This window comes from Dermacentor silvarum, chromosome 7 (genome assembly GCF_013339745.2).
Source record: "Dermacentor silvarum isolate Dsil-2018 chromosome 7, BIME_Dsil_1.4, whole genome shotgun sequence".
Lineage (NCBI taxonomy): Eukaryota > Metazoa > Arthropoda > Arachnida > Ixodida > Ixodidae > Dermacentor > Dermacentor silvarum.
This window is the reverse complement of record NC_051160.1, coordinates 123305426-123319544: the sequence shown is the minus strand read 5'-3', so window position 1 is coordinate 123319544 and position 14119 is coordinate 123305426. Positions and strand designations below refer to the sequence as shown.

Genomic DNA, 14119 nt, shown 5'->3' with positions numbered 1-14119 from the left:
ATGTATGTATGCATGTATGTATGTATGTATGTATGTATGTATGTATGTATGTATGTAAGCCCTTAGAATGGGAAGGCTTAGGAGTGAGTATCGAATATCTTAGCAACCTTTGGTTTGCAGTGAACGGCGAACGAGTGAACGGCGAATATCTTAGCAACCTTTGGTTTGCAGATGACATTGCCCTGTTCAGCAACTCTGGGGACGAATTACAACGAATGATTGAGGACGTTAACCATGGAAGTGTAAGAGTGGGGTTGAAGATTAATATGCAGAAAAGAAAGGTAATGTTGAATAGACTGGCAAGGGAACGAGAATACAGGGTAGTCAGCGAGCCTCTAGAGTATCTAAAGGTGTACGTTTATCTAGGTCAATTACTCACAAGAGACCCTGATCATAAAAAGGAAGGTTACGGAAGATTAAAATTGGGTTGGAGTGCATACGGCAGGCATTTCCAAATCCTGATTGGGAGCTTTCCACTGTCGTTGAATAGAAAAGTGTACAATCATATCAGATTCTACCGGTGCTAACACACTGGGCAGAAACTTGGAGGTGAACAAGGAAGTTGAAGAGCAAGTTAAGGACCGCACAAAGAACAATGGAACGAAAAATGTTGCGTCGAAGGTTAGGAGACATGAAGGGATTGGCGTGGATCAGCGAGCAAACGGGGATCACCGATACTCTAGCTGACATTAAAGGGACCCTGAAAGGATTTTGACAATTTTGTACAAACGTACTGAGTCGCTAGAGTATGTCCTTCTGATCATTAATTGACGCATCTAAGCGCTCCACGTAAAGCGTGTAATTTATTATAAGGTTTTAAAAAGGTACAACGCTACCGATCGCAGCACGCCAAGCGGCTGAGTTTTGTGCCCAGATGACGCGATTTGCCAAGAATACGTCACTGGGCCAGCTATCCGATTGGCTTCCCAGGGCACGTTATCATAATTTTTCCAACGTTATGGTGAACAAAAGCTGTTCGTAATAGTTTAGATGTTAGTTAATTTGTTTCTATAAAAAGAAAGTAACAGAAAGAGAATGCACAAGGACATGTATCACTACATTAAAAGCACTTCCGGCCCACAGCAAGTGTCGTCTTCTTCCGCTAAAACGTGCTTCGTGTTGACCAGAGCTGCGCGGTCAGTGTTGGTCTTGTTCTTTTCGCGAACACCATGGTTCGCCCTTGTTGCGTTGTGGGCTGCAAACGTAGCGATCGGAGACATGTCAAGCTGCGACCTCGAGCCCCGCAGCAAGGCAGCAGAGGAGCAGAGTGGCCGTCACTTCACGCCGAAGGATTGCCACAATAGAGCTTAGCGTGCCCGGTATTCAGGTAAACGCAAGCGCAAGTGTACTGGCCGTTTTACCAGGTTTTACGTGATGAACGGAGGCGCAAACGCTAACTGCTAGCACGGTGCCCAGCCACCTGGCGGCACAAAGCTCAACCAAACACACAGCTAATATAGCAGTAACCAAGTTTTTTTCTACTTTGCTGCTGGATAAAATGTGCGGCAGGAATGTAACCTTGAACGCGTTGTCTTTCTATATGTTTAAAATAGTTTACACTTGGTTACAGGAATATTAGCTCTGTGTTTGGCTGATTAAGCTCTGCGCCACCAGATGGCTGGACCATGCATTCCGATCATGTCGCTCACGTACGTCTACGAAGCTCCTTCATCACAGCGGTATGGAGGGGCTTTAGGTTACGCCCCTTGCTATCTGTCAAAATACCCAGCTCGCCTGCGGCTACTGGAATACCCGACACTCTCGGCGCTGCGACAGAACGCTCGCAACACACGCTGCTTGATCGCTCTCGCTGGGAATCGACGGCCAGGCGGCTAGCTGAGAGGTTGGAGAGCCTTCGCGCGCTGGTTCCAAAACAACCGGAAGTAGATGACAACACGTCACAACATGACGTAGAGCCAGCGAAGGCGGAGCTTAGCCCCGATCACTCGGCGAACGAGTTGAGAAAATGCATGGCTAGGGAGGAGGGTAACTTGTAATCGTCCATAGCTCTCTTAATATGAGACGCTTCACTGAAATTGTGACGCCAATGTTTTACTGTATCTGTACTAGAGCACTGCACGGGGTCGGGCTTACCCGAAAGCCCCAGCCCGGCCCGGCCCGTGGGCCGGGTCGGGCCGGGTCGGGCCGGGTAGCACAGTTTTGTACCGTTTGCTACACTGGCCTAGATAAGCCCGTTTCGGGCGGCACATCAAGAGCCGTGCTGCGCATGCGCAAGGATCAGTGATGTCACACGGCTTGCGCACTGGAGCCACCGGAGCCGGCACCTCTCGCGCACTCCGCCGCCGCCGCGCGCGACTCACCGCCGCCGTCTGCGCATTCCAGAGGAGTGACGTCGTAGCCGTGGTAGACGCACAGGCGCCGGCGCGCGCTCGCTGTGCACTCGCCGTCTGACACTGCGCTGGAGCCGCTGCGCTTCTGACTGGCGTTTGCCAGTGTGGTTTAGCATGGTTGCTTATGCCAGTCGTGTTGACGCTACCAGAAGCTCGGGAGTCTGCATCTATGTCAGGAATGGATTGCTGCCAGTGAACTTCCAAACGTAGCGGTGCCTAAGGGTGAAGCCTGTGCCGTTCAGCTTGACGAAAGTGGTGTGATAATCGAAGCCGTGTATGTGCCACCGAACAATTCCGTTAAAGATACTATAGACGTAGTGGCTACGTGTATACCTAGTCGGGCGGCAAGTGAACTGTGTGTGGTGGCTGGTGACTTCAATCATGCTCCACACTCTCTTTGTGTTCCTTTGAAGGACAAGTTTAACCTCGACTTAGCCAGTCTTCCAACTGCACAGACGACCCAATCGGGAAGCACCATTGATCTTGTCTATCAGAGACAGACAGACAACTCCAAATACTGTGTTGGGGCCATAGAGACGGCAGCGTGTTACTTCACTGATCACCGAGCCGTCTTTGTGGCAATAGAGAAGCAACGTGACGTTGAGCAAAAATAAATATACATGTGCCACATAATACGTATACCGCGTGTGTGTCAATGGAGCAGCAGTAAGCATGACAATCAAGCTAATCCTTGACTATCTAGACAACCAGGAAAGCTAAGAATAATCAGCTGAACCTTTGCTAACGCTACGTATATCCTGGGATAGCCGAGCTAAGCCACTGCAAGTTTTTTTCACGGGCTCGGGCCGGGCTCGGGCTTTCTGGTAGTGTGCATGTAACGTGCAGCGAGTTATTCTCGGGTGTCTCAACTCTAAAAAAACATTAAGTTTCGGTCTCGGGCCGGGTTCGGGCCGGTTTCGAGTCGGGCTCGGGCCGGGCTCGGGGCTAAGGTAGAGGGGTGGCGGGCCGGGCCGGGCGGGTAACGTAGATTATTTCCGGGCCCGGGCCGGGCCCGGGTCTCGCGATAAACGTTTTGATCGGGCTCGGGCGGGCCGCCCAATATAAAAACGGGCCCGGGCCGGGCACAGTTTGAAAAAATCGGCCCGTGCAGTGCTATAATCTGTACCCTACGCGTCTACAAAATTTGTCTGAACCGTTTCAGGGACCCTTTAAGTGAAAGAAATGGAGCTCGGCAGGCCGTGTAATGCGTAGCGTAGACAACCGGTGGACCATTAGAGTTATAGAATTGGTGCCAAAAGAAGGGAAGCGCAGTCGAGGATGGCAGAAAACTAGGTGGGGTGATGAAATTAGGAAATTTGCAGGCCAAAGTTCGATCAGCTACCGCCAGACAGGGGTAATTGGAGATGGCAGGGAAAAGCCTTCGTCCTGCAGTGGACATAAATATAGGCTGATGACGATGATGTATGTATGCATGTATGCATGTATTTATTTATTTATCCCTGTATGTTGACTGACAAATTAGTTCCAGTGAGCATACCTCTCTTCTGTCTCGTCGCTTGTAGCTTCCAGCTCTCTGTCTCATGAGGATGAATGCAAATGCATAAAGCCTGTCGAGCGATCAATGAGGATCAGAGGTTTATCAGGAGCCGGATTCGAAAAAGATCTGCATACATTTAGGCCTTCTATATCCCTTGCACCAAAGCGGTATATATTTACGTCCTGGTACTGGCAAAGAATGGGCAAATCTAGCGGCAAGGAAAGTTTAGGACGGGCGCTGCCAGCCATGCTCAGTTGGAGAGAGTGTGGCGGAATTCCCAGGCTGTTTGGCGCAAAGGCGCACTGAGGTTTGTGGTCGACATATCCACGTTTCGATGTCAACCACACCCGTGAAGCATACGCTACTCTCGCCCTCCGAAAAGTAAGATACAAAAGTTTTAGGCCTGAGCTTTCTCGAAGCAGGTACTGCTCGCGAAAAAAGCTGTGTTTGGAGTGTGCCCACCTTCTCCGGCGAGCTGAATGGAGACGTAAAGGGGGATGCCACATCGAGATGGCAGCACTTTCGGTTGTAAAAGCGTGATGCAAGGGCATATGCTGTTTTTTTTTTTGTTTCAGCGTGGCTGATACATATTGGGGCATAATTAGTCGAATAGCCCCACTACACCATCTTCAGAAAAAAGGAGAAGCTGCTGAATATTTAGCGCTGTTCCATTAGCGGGAATGTGCGTTATCTTCGAGCCAACATCACATTTAAAAGACTTGCGTCATGATTTATCGCGTTACTATGCAGAACAAAGTTCCCTTCATGGCTATGATTTTGCCGGTGAATATAAAGTGACCCATAAGTTGCCCTTTACGTTGAAGAATAAAATTGGGTTGGAGTGCATACGGCAGGCATTGCCAAATCCTGACTGGGAGCTTACCACTGTAATTGAAAAAAAATGTACAATCACTGCATTCTACCGGTACTAACATATGGGGCAGAAACTTGGAGATTAACAAAGAACCTCGAGAACAAGTTAAGGACCGCAGAAAGAGCGATGGAACGAAAAATATTAGGAGTAACGTTAAGGGACAGGAAGACAGCGGTGTGGATCAGAGAACAAACGGGGATAGCCGATATTCTAGTTGACATTAGGCGGATGAAATGGAGCTGGGCAGGCCATGTAATGCGTAGGATGGATAACCAATGGACCATTAGGGTTGCAGAATGGATACGAAGAGAAGGGAAGCGCAGTCGAGGACGGCAGAAAACTAGGTGGGATAATGAAGTTAGGAAATTTGCAGGCGCAAGTTGGAATACGCTAGCGCAAGAGAGGGGTAATTGGAGATCGCAGGGACAGGCCTTCGTCCGGCAGTGGACTTAAATATAGGCTGATGATGATGACGATGATGATGATAAGTTGAGCGGCCCAGGCTACCTATAAAGCTAACCTAAGTTATAAGTAAACCAAAGAAGCGAAATATTATAATACACTTTTTCACTTACAAGTGTGTGTGCTTTACAGGATCTAAAGCTCCTCTTATCCGATATTATATGCATAGCTCTTATGTCCTTATTTCTTGCTTGGTTACACAGAACACAGGTGCGCTCATGGACCCTATTAGTCAGTGAACATTCTGGGGTAGATAATAATTTTATTGGGTGACAGTTCTAATTCAATTGGCATTAAACAATCAATGAAGACCCATACGGGGCTATCAGTTAGGTTTTGTGGTGTTTTCAATGACGAGACAAATAGCGTCAAGACTATTTATTCTGTAAGAAAATACCGTAAGCAAGCCTGCTATTTTGATGAAAGAAAACAACGTCACCCATGCAAAGTAATCCAAACTTGGAAAAACAACAAGAAAAACGTGCACATGATTCTGAAAAAAAAAACAGATTTGTAGTTGAAAAATTTGTCCTGCATCGTTTGTCTAACCAACCACGACCGTATATTCGGGCTGAAACCGACGAAGCTAGCGACGGCAATAACATGTACATTTCAGATGCGGCGTAACCGGAAACTTGAAGCACATTATCACTTAAAGTGGGGAGAGTGTGGTGGAATTCCCAGGCTGTTTGGCGCAAAGGCGGACTGAGGTTTGAGGTCGAAACACCCATGTTTCAATGTCAACCACACCCGTGAAGCATACGCTATATGCATACATAGCATAAGCATACGAAGCCCCATAATCAGTGGGGCAGAAATTCGCAAGGCGGTTGCTGTTTCCGGAGACGTAAATATATTTTGTTTGGATGTTTTCATTAGTAAAACTACCACGACTTTTCTCATTTCCGTGGCAATGATTTCAATAATTACTAATGATATATTTTCCACAATTTAGATAGGAACAGTAGTGCGAGTAATTTTATATTTTTATGTATCATTTCGCCCACATTAACATCATTATGGCACCATCCCAATAATTCTGCGTTTCATCAAAGACTTGATGAAGCACTTGATATCTCATAGCACTTGCGATATCACAGAAACTTACTATAGCCTTATGCAAAATCAAATTATGGTCGTTCATGTGCCTATTAACTGCAGCACCCCGACAATAACTTTTAAAACTTCTTCATTAATAAAAACGAGCGTGTGTATGAGTGCTTATTTTCGTCCGTGTTTTCCTCGCGCTTGTACATTTCTTAAAAATTCTGATATTATTCCAATCTCCTGATATGCAAATTACGTCATCGCCGACGCAAGCATCGGGTGGTGACCCGAAGCGTTCTTTGAAATGCCCAATCAAACGATCCCCTGGATTCTAGGAGGTCTTTCGTTTGCTTTCAAAGCGAATAGCATTGCCCACCCCGACAGGTTTTTATTATCTAACTGGGTGGCAACATGTGGAGACCTCGCGGAAGTGCAGAGGGTTTCCGTGAGGCCGAGCTAGCACAGTTAAATGAGCTAACTGGATCAGTATAGGAGTGGCGGTGCCTGCGATTGGTCCGCTTCCGCTTGCTGAGCTGGCGGTGGCTGGTCGGAAATTTCGCCGGCGTGTAACGTGGATTAAGAAATGCCGCTAAAGTGGGTTCTAGGGAAGACGGCTATACGTGCCGAAAGGGCTCGACAATGTTATACTGCTACCCAATTTGTTTTATTACACGCAAAGAAAGTGAGTACAACCGGCGGCAGTCATCTTCTTTTCCTATCGAAAGGGGGCAGTCTCCGGGTATTACGGAAAAAAATCAGTTTTGTTTAATGTAATGATTCACCTTTAGTGCGAACAGGTCCCTTTGACGTGGTGAATTTTCACGGATTTCATGGCGAAGGTGGCACAGCCCGAATTAGTATGGGCGATAGCGGAGGGCTAATGGTGAAAAAGGGATTAAAATTGGATATCTATATTTTTTTCATTTGTACGGGCTATTAATATAATCAGTGGGTACAAGTCATATCAGATGGGGAGCTTTCACAGTTCCCGTGACGCTGCGTGGCTGAGCGTGCTGTACAAACATTTCTGACCAATTGAGGAGGGCTAACGGCAGAAACGGAATAGAAACAAATTTGGGCGGTGTGAAAATTAGCACTGCATTGTCGACGGCGAATTTGACAGGCTTGTCTCGGGGATAGAGATAATAATATTCGTGACAATCATCTTGTGGGAAAATATACCTTGGACGCATACCATATACAAATAGCTTTTAGGCTTCTTACCTTAATGCTGCATGCACAAGAGACATGCTACAACGTGAGAACTGTAAAGGAAGATGCAGTTTTTTTCCTCCCATGAGGTATCCTTGGTTGGCTGGGCATCCAATGGCAGCCCCAAAACCGTCAAAATCTACGCCTGCCCTGTGTAGAAGAACATAATAGGATAAGGGACACGGAATTGCAATTGCAACATGTGTGATCTGCATAGTATAGTTCATGTAGATGAACTATACTATATATACTACGAATACTATACTATATGCTATACTATACCTAGTAGCATCTATCATAGTATAGCTCATCAGTATAGTTGAGTATAATAGTAGCATCACTCAACATTTTTAATAAGCCGGCTACATTTTTATATCACACTATTTTAAACAGATCTATGACTTACCGCAGTCGCTCTGAGCATACAATTATAGGAAAGAGCAGCAAAGCCGTATGTGTGGGAGTGGCTTAAAGTGAATAGTGGTAGTTCACGCGGTGGAAGTAAGACGAGGAATCATGAGCACACTGACAACCGAACGCCTGCTGAATGAAGGGCTTGTGCATTGTCACTTCAGTTCAGTAATTCAGCAGCTGAGGGGGGTAGACATTATCCAAGGGAAGCTGTCGAATAACGGTCGCCATGTGATGTCACATTGTTAAAGGGATGCAAAGTTATAACTCTGCAAATGATGAGAGCAGAAGTTATGCGCACCTTTGGCCAAACAAATGCAAAGCCAGAGCTCGCAAGTTGCTTTTATGGCCTGGCCTAAACCGCTTAATTTAAGGTTTGTTTTTAGTGTACCACTTCCGCAGGATATTTGCGTACAGACAACCACATGAACACGTCATACTAATCCTAATGCCGCTAGTATCTAATATCATGTTGGAACTGATCTCTTCCAGCATGCACATTGCTCTAAACTCCAACTTCCCTGATGTCGGAAAGCTTGCGAGGACAAGCTGGGAGGTCATTGACAAAGTTTCGGCCACATTCGCTTGGTATGGTGTACCTGTCCGAGTGTGGTAAGGTTGTTTCAATGAATAAGCTCCTGCCGGATACACAGCCTCACCGCATGAAATGACGAAGTCGTTCGTTATCACACAACAAGTTATTCATTAAAGAAAATACAGCGCAAAGAGGAAAACTAAACTCAGCAAACTAGTCAAACATACATAAAATACTCTACAAGGAAAAGATCAGTCAGAAAGGGCCTACATTGCTGTGGTCTGCACTGGAGCAGTGGGGTGGACTAGAGGCGGCGATGGAGGCGGCGCTCGGAGGGGAATAGCGGGAGCGGAGCTAGAAGCCATCGAAGAAAATTCTGCTCACCCCAGGCGAACACCAGGGATCCACTAATACAGGAAGTTCCGCTGTGATGTTGGGAACATGGGTAGGTCGCCTTGGCACAGTGAAGTCTTGTCGCCGGACACAAAGTCCAAGGGCTTCACCTCTGCCACCGGCGCAAGGCTTCATTTCTGCCACGTCGGTCGGCACCTTATTATCAGGCGGCCATTATCGACACTGCTGTGAAGACCGGCATAGTAAGGACGGGTAATGGCTAGCCGCCCTTGCGGCGTTCGCCAGCCGGAGCTCGGGCACGGTGCTGTAGACGCTGGGCCTCCTGGGTCGGACGCCCTTCCAATGTTCGCCAACTGCAGGCGGCAGGAAGAAGTAGGATGTGGTGTCGATTATAGGTGGGAGCATGGAGGGGCCTTGGGCCATGAACTTGACTGGCCGCTACTCCCGAACCCTGGACACCTTCTTCTCCGTCTTCTCCCACCACTCCCACGCTAGCTGTCGCTTGCTTGCTTGCTTGTTCCTCACTTCTGGCGCTTGCCCACTACGATCACGGCACTCGCGCACTTCACATATCACATAAGCTCCCTTTTGAGAAGCTTTTTAAACAAAAACTGCCGCGAAGTGCGCGATGTACTATCACCACACACATTACTTGAATAAATATATCCAAGTCTATAAGTCACCATGTCCGAAGTCAAAAGTCCTACAAAGGCTACAAGTCGAGCATTAGCTCCTCTAAGTGAATATTTCCCACATCAACCGAGATAGACATATATTGTGTTTGTTAGAGTGCACTGGCCCTTCAGGAATCATTTGGCTCCACGTAGTGATGTCTCTACATCTGCATAAAATTATGTCTTTAACGTTGTCGGCTGTAGGTTTGACACGGACGTTTTTAGATAAAGCTGGAGTCATGACTCTGCATGGCATCGAACAAGTAATTGTCTGCGTACTAGTGTCCCGAACCATTTGTGGTTGAAGGATCATTGTCAGTGGTAAAACCACACGCGAGCACACGAGAACACCAGGGAGCGTCTGTGTCGTTAAAGCCATCAGTTTATTTGGTAGACAGGCATAAGCAGCCCTCCCAAATGCACATAGTGTTAGGAGTGGTTGCTTTGGTCGGATTCGAGGAATGCAATAAAGACACCTCAGTACTCTGTGTGGAAACCAAACGCCGTTCCTCAGAAGCACTCACATCACGAGACTTAGCTTGACAACGGTACAAATCCTCCAACATACTATCTTTGACTGCGAGGAGATAATCATTTCTCGAAGTCTTAACTTTAATTTCTTCGACGAGGCTGATGCACGGTAGCTCGGACACATGTACGAGCCAGTCATCGTCTGCGCTGGGCTAGCGCAACACTGGTCGACATGTGGAGGCAATATGCTACTTGCTTCGTGAGCAAACATCTTCTTTACAAAAAGCAGTATCTTTGCAACACCGTAGAGGCTTGGGCTAGTCGGTACATGCACGAAAGGGAAAAAAGCGCAAAAAAAACACGACAAGAAGACAAGAAGGGGGACACACACCAGCGCTGTTGTGTGTCCCCCTTCTTGTCTTCTTGTCGTGTTTTTTCGCGCTGTTTTTCCCTTTCCAGTATCTTTGCCTCAACGTCATTACAAGTTGTCTTTACAAGAGACAATTTCGGATTTCGAAGGTTTAACACAATGCTAGATAGAGCTTCGTGGTCATCATCGTATTTCTGCACTGCATGGCTACAAATGGAGCTCTTCCCTTTCAAGTAAGTATCAGGAAGTGTCTGATCTCTGCATTTGATGCGCAGGCGTACCTTGCGAAACTCTTCTTCTAGACGGACTTTTTCAGCAACTCGTTCCGCCAATTGCTTCTCGCGCTCAATTTCAGCTTCGTCGCATATTGTAGACCATCGCTCTTGAACCTACTTTTTCAATTCTGCCTCATGCAAACCTAGCCGCTGTGCCACGGTGACTAAGTCTGTCACACTCATTGTGGCTGTTTCTTTCCAAGTTCTGAGGCAACGTACGACTTCGTCCTGTCGCGGACACCGATTGCAATTAGTTGGTTCGAGTCTTATTTAACCAGTCGAGGTGTTGCCTCGGAGCCAGAAGAAAACAGCGCCAGCGGCCAAATTAACAAACGCAAAAACCACATTTTATATCAACAAATATCAAACACTACATAGCAGGAGCATGGTATTAATTCACCAAACCTCAACATGACCCGCCTGCACCCCAGTCCGTCATGCACCGGACTTCCTCGGCAACGTGGTCCGAACTTCTTCAGCGGTACAGATGACACCGATGTGGAGGGCTGGTTTACGTCGTATGAACGGGTGAGCGCACATAACAACATACGCTCAACAGGATGAAAAAGAATGCTATAGAGTGGGTTCGGCGCAATAAAACTACGAAAGAATGCGCACCGGTTGAATGCTCTACTTGAAAACGGCTGTATGACGAAGGTAAAGTAGCGACACTCGCAGACGCTCGTGGACGGCCGTGCTCTGAAGCTGTCTGGTCGTCGCAACGCCGCCCCGTCTCCGCAGAACCGGGAGAAACACTGCAGGCCGCCGGGAAACCAATTTGCGTCTGGGTGGAATCCTCTGCAAGCCCGGATCCAGGAGCCCGTCAAGCCCGTACCTCCGCACCCCAGCAGCTTTCCGCGAATGGTCCCTGCTTACGTCATGCTCGGAAGATACCAGGCCATTGGGGAAACGTCAATGCGGTTGAGTGAAGGCCTTGTACGCTCGGGGACTTCTGGCCCTACGCGCGTACACCTCCACACCCCCGCAGCCATGTTTTAACCACCCCCACTGATGTGTCTTTCCCGTCCTTCTTGTGAAGAAGAAGACACGCCTCCGTCCAACGGTATCGCCAACGCTCTGCCCGCTCTGCTCGCGCTACTCGTCGCTAGTGTCTTTGGAGACGGTGCCCACGCTTCCTCGCCGTTCCTTGAACTTGTAGCGTCCTTGACGGACACCGCCAATAAACCTCTTCTCAATTGGTGAAGGTTGCTGAAATTCCCCCGTCGCTTGCACCCTGGAGCTTCGAACCCGAACGCTTCCGCCAATCATGACCGACAACACAGACCCCCCGGCGCCTGCGCCCCACTCCGTCATCTGCACCGGAGTTCCTCGGCAACGTGATCCGAAGGTCTTCAGCGGTACAGACGACACAGAAGTGGAGGCCTGGTTTACGTCGTATGAACGTGTGAGCGCACATAACAAGTGGGACGATGCCGCGAAGTTGACCGACGTCATATTTTATCTTACTTGCGTTGCCCAACTGTGGTTCCATAACCACGAAGTCGACATCCCGTCATGGTCAACTTTCAAGACGTCTTTCACTCGTGTTCGGTAGACCTGCTGTCCGCAAACTACGCGCTGAACAGCGCTTGCGAGCCCGTGCACAGCAGCCTGGTGAAACTTTCACTAGATACATTGAAGAAGCCGTCGACCTTTGTAAACATGTCAACGCCGCCATGCCCGAAGCTGATAAACTTTTACACATCCTCACAGGCATCGATGACGGTGCATTCCAGATGCTTTTGGCCATAATCCGCGTACCGTTTCTGAAGTGGTCACGTTATGTAAAAGCTACGGAGAGTCGAAGAAACAACGCACCCTGACTCGGCAGCCTCTGTCGACCGCCGACTCGTTATCGAGTCTCGTTGCCGTTTCCGACCTCTCTGCACTGCTTCAGCAGATTCAAGACTTCGTGCGCGAGGAGGTTGCCCGTCAACTTTCTTTGGTCCCTTTCACTCAGGAGCCTTCCTGTCGTCTGCCTACAACGCTCCGCACTGTCATTGCCGAAGAGGTCGCTCAAGCTGTTCCCGTCGCTCCCCACCAGCCTCCTGTGGCCGCGCCTCCTCCCTATGCGCAGACAGTGCAGCCTGTAGGCACACCTCTTACGTATGCGCAGGCAGCGCAGCCTGTAGCTGCGCCTCTTACGTATGCGCAGGCAGTGTAGCATGTTGTCGTGCATCATACCTATGCGCAGGTAGTGCGTAGGCCTCCCCAGCCACCTTTTTCGATCTTGCAGCAGTCTGCACCACCCGCCGCTCCTACTGCTTCTTGGGCCGGGCCGAGAGTCAGCAATCCATGGCGGGCGCCTGACAGTCGTTCCATTTCTTACGCCTGCTGCACGGCAGGACACGTCGCTCGTTATTGCCGCCGTCGCCTTCAAATTTCCGACGACGCTGCCCGGCCATTCCAGTATGGCAGTCAGCCCATGCGCCAATCAGCCCCGGGTCCCTCGCAGGGGTACGTTTCTTCTGACCTTCCTGAATTTCCGTCGCGCCACTCCCGATCTCCTCGTCGACGATCGCTCTCCCCAATGCGCCGCCGACCCGCACCCTCCGACCAGGAAAACTAAGCGCCGCAGTTCACGAGGCAAGAACTTCGCCATCTTCGAACTGTCCAAGCCCTCGCTCTTTTCCTGCTAACATGGTCGGAATGTCTGTAGGATGTATTTATACTCTTGCGCTTCTGGACACCGGCGCCTCAGTTTCTGTTATAGCCGCCAAACTCTGCCGTTCGCTGCGCAACGTGACCACGCCGCGCTCCGGACTGTCGCTTCACACGGCAAGCGCGCAACACGTTACACCTGTCGCATCCTGTACTGCCCGTGTGCTACAAAGCATTTTGTACATCGTCGAGTTTAATGTTCTTCCTGCCTGCTCACTTGACGTCATCCTTGGGTGGAACTTCTTGTGTCGTCATCAGGCCGTCATCGACTGCGCACGAGCTGAAGTTGAAGTTTCGCGGCTGTGTGACGCACCATCCCACGACGCTCTTAATCAGCCGCCTAAACTGGTCGTGCGTGAGGACACTGACATTCTGCCTGGCTCTTTTGCCCTTGTCCCAGTCGTCTGCGGTGTCGTCACCGATGGTATACGGTGTTCTTTACACCATCTCACATCTTTATGAGTCGCAAAGCCGTTCCACTGCCTTTTGAAGCGCTTGACATCGCCGCCGGCATCTGCAATATTTTTGTGTACAATACCCTTTCTGTGTTTCTTACGTGGCTTGTCGGCGAATCTCTCGGCCATGTGGAACACCTTGACTCTTCGTTCTTTGTTACCGTGCCAGACGAATCTTTCCATCTTGACTCCAATGAACTCCTCGCCCTTTCAACGCTTGAAGAGTCGTCGAGTAACATGTTTTCCAGTTCCATCGCGGCTACAATAACCCCTACCGAACACTCCGAGCTTCGTCAGCTTCTACACCACTTCAGAAATTCCTTCGATGTTTCTCAGCCGCAATTGGGCCGAACGTCGGAAATGCGGCACTACATTGATACCGGCTTACACCAGCCGTTGCGTCAACGTCCTTACCATGTCTCTGCCGACGAGCGTCACGTCATTAACGACCAAGTCGACGATATGGATA

The 14119-nt window shown here is 49.0% G+C and overlaps 1 protein-coding gene across 1 annotated transcript in view; it reads right to left on the bottom strand.

Moving 5' to 3' along the window:
- Positions 1–14119, bottom strand: part of LOC119459142 (uncharacterized) — a 72597-nt gene that overhangs the window by 32238 nt on the left and 26240 nt on the right. The window contains exon 7 of the mRNA XM_037720971.2: positions 7457–7594. Coding sequence (XP_037576899.2) covers positions 7457–7594 — 138 coding nt within the window. The remainder of the gene's footprint in view (positions 1–7456; positions 7595–14119) is intronic.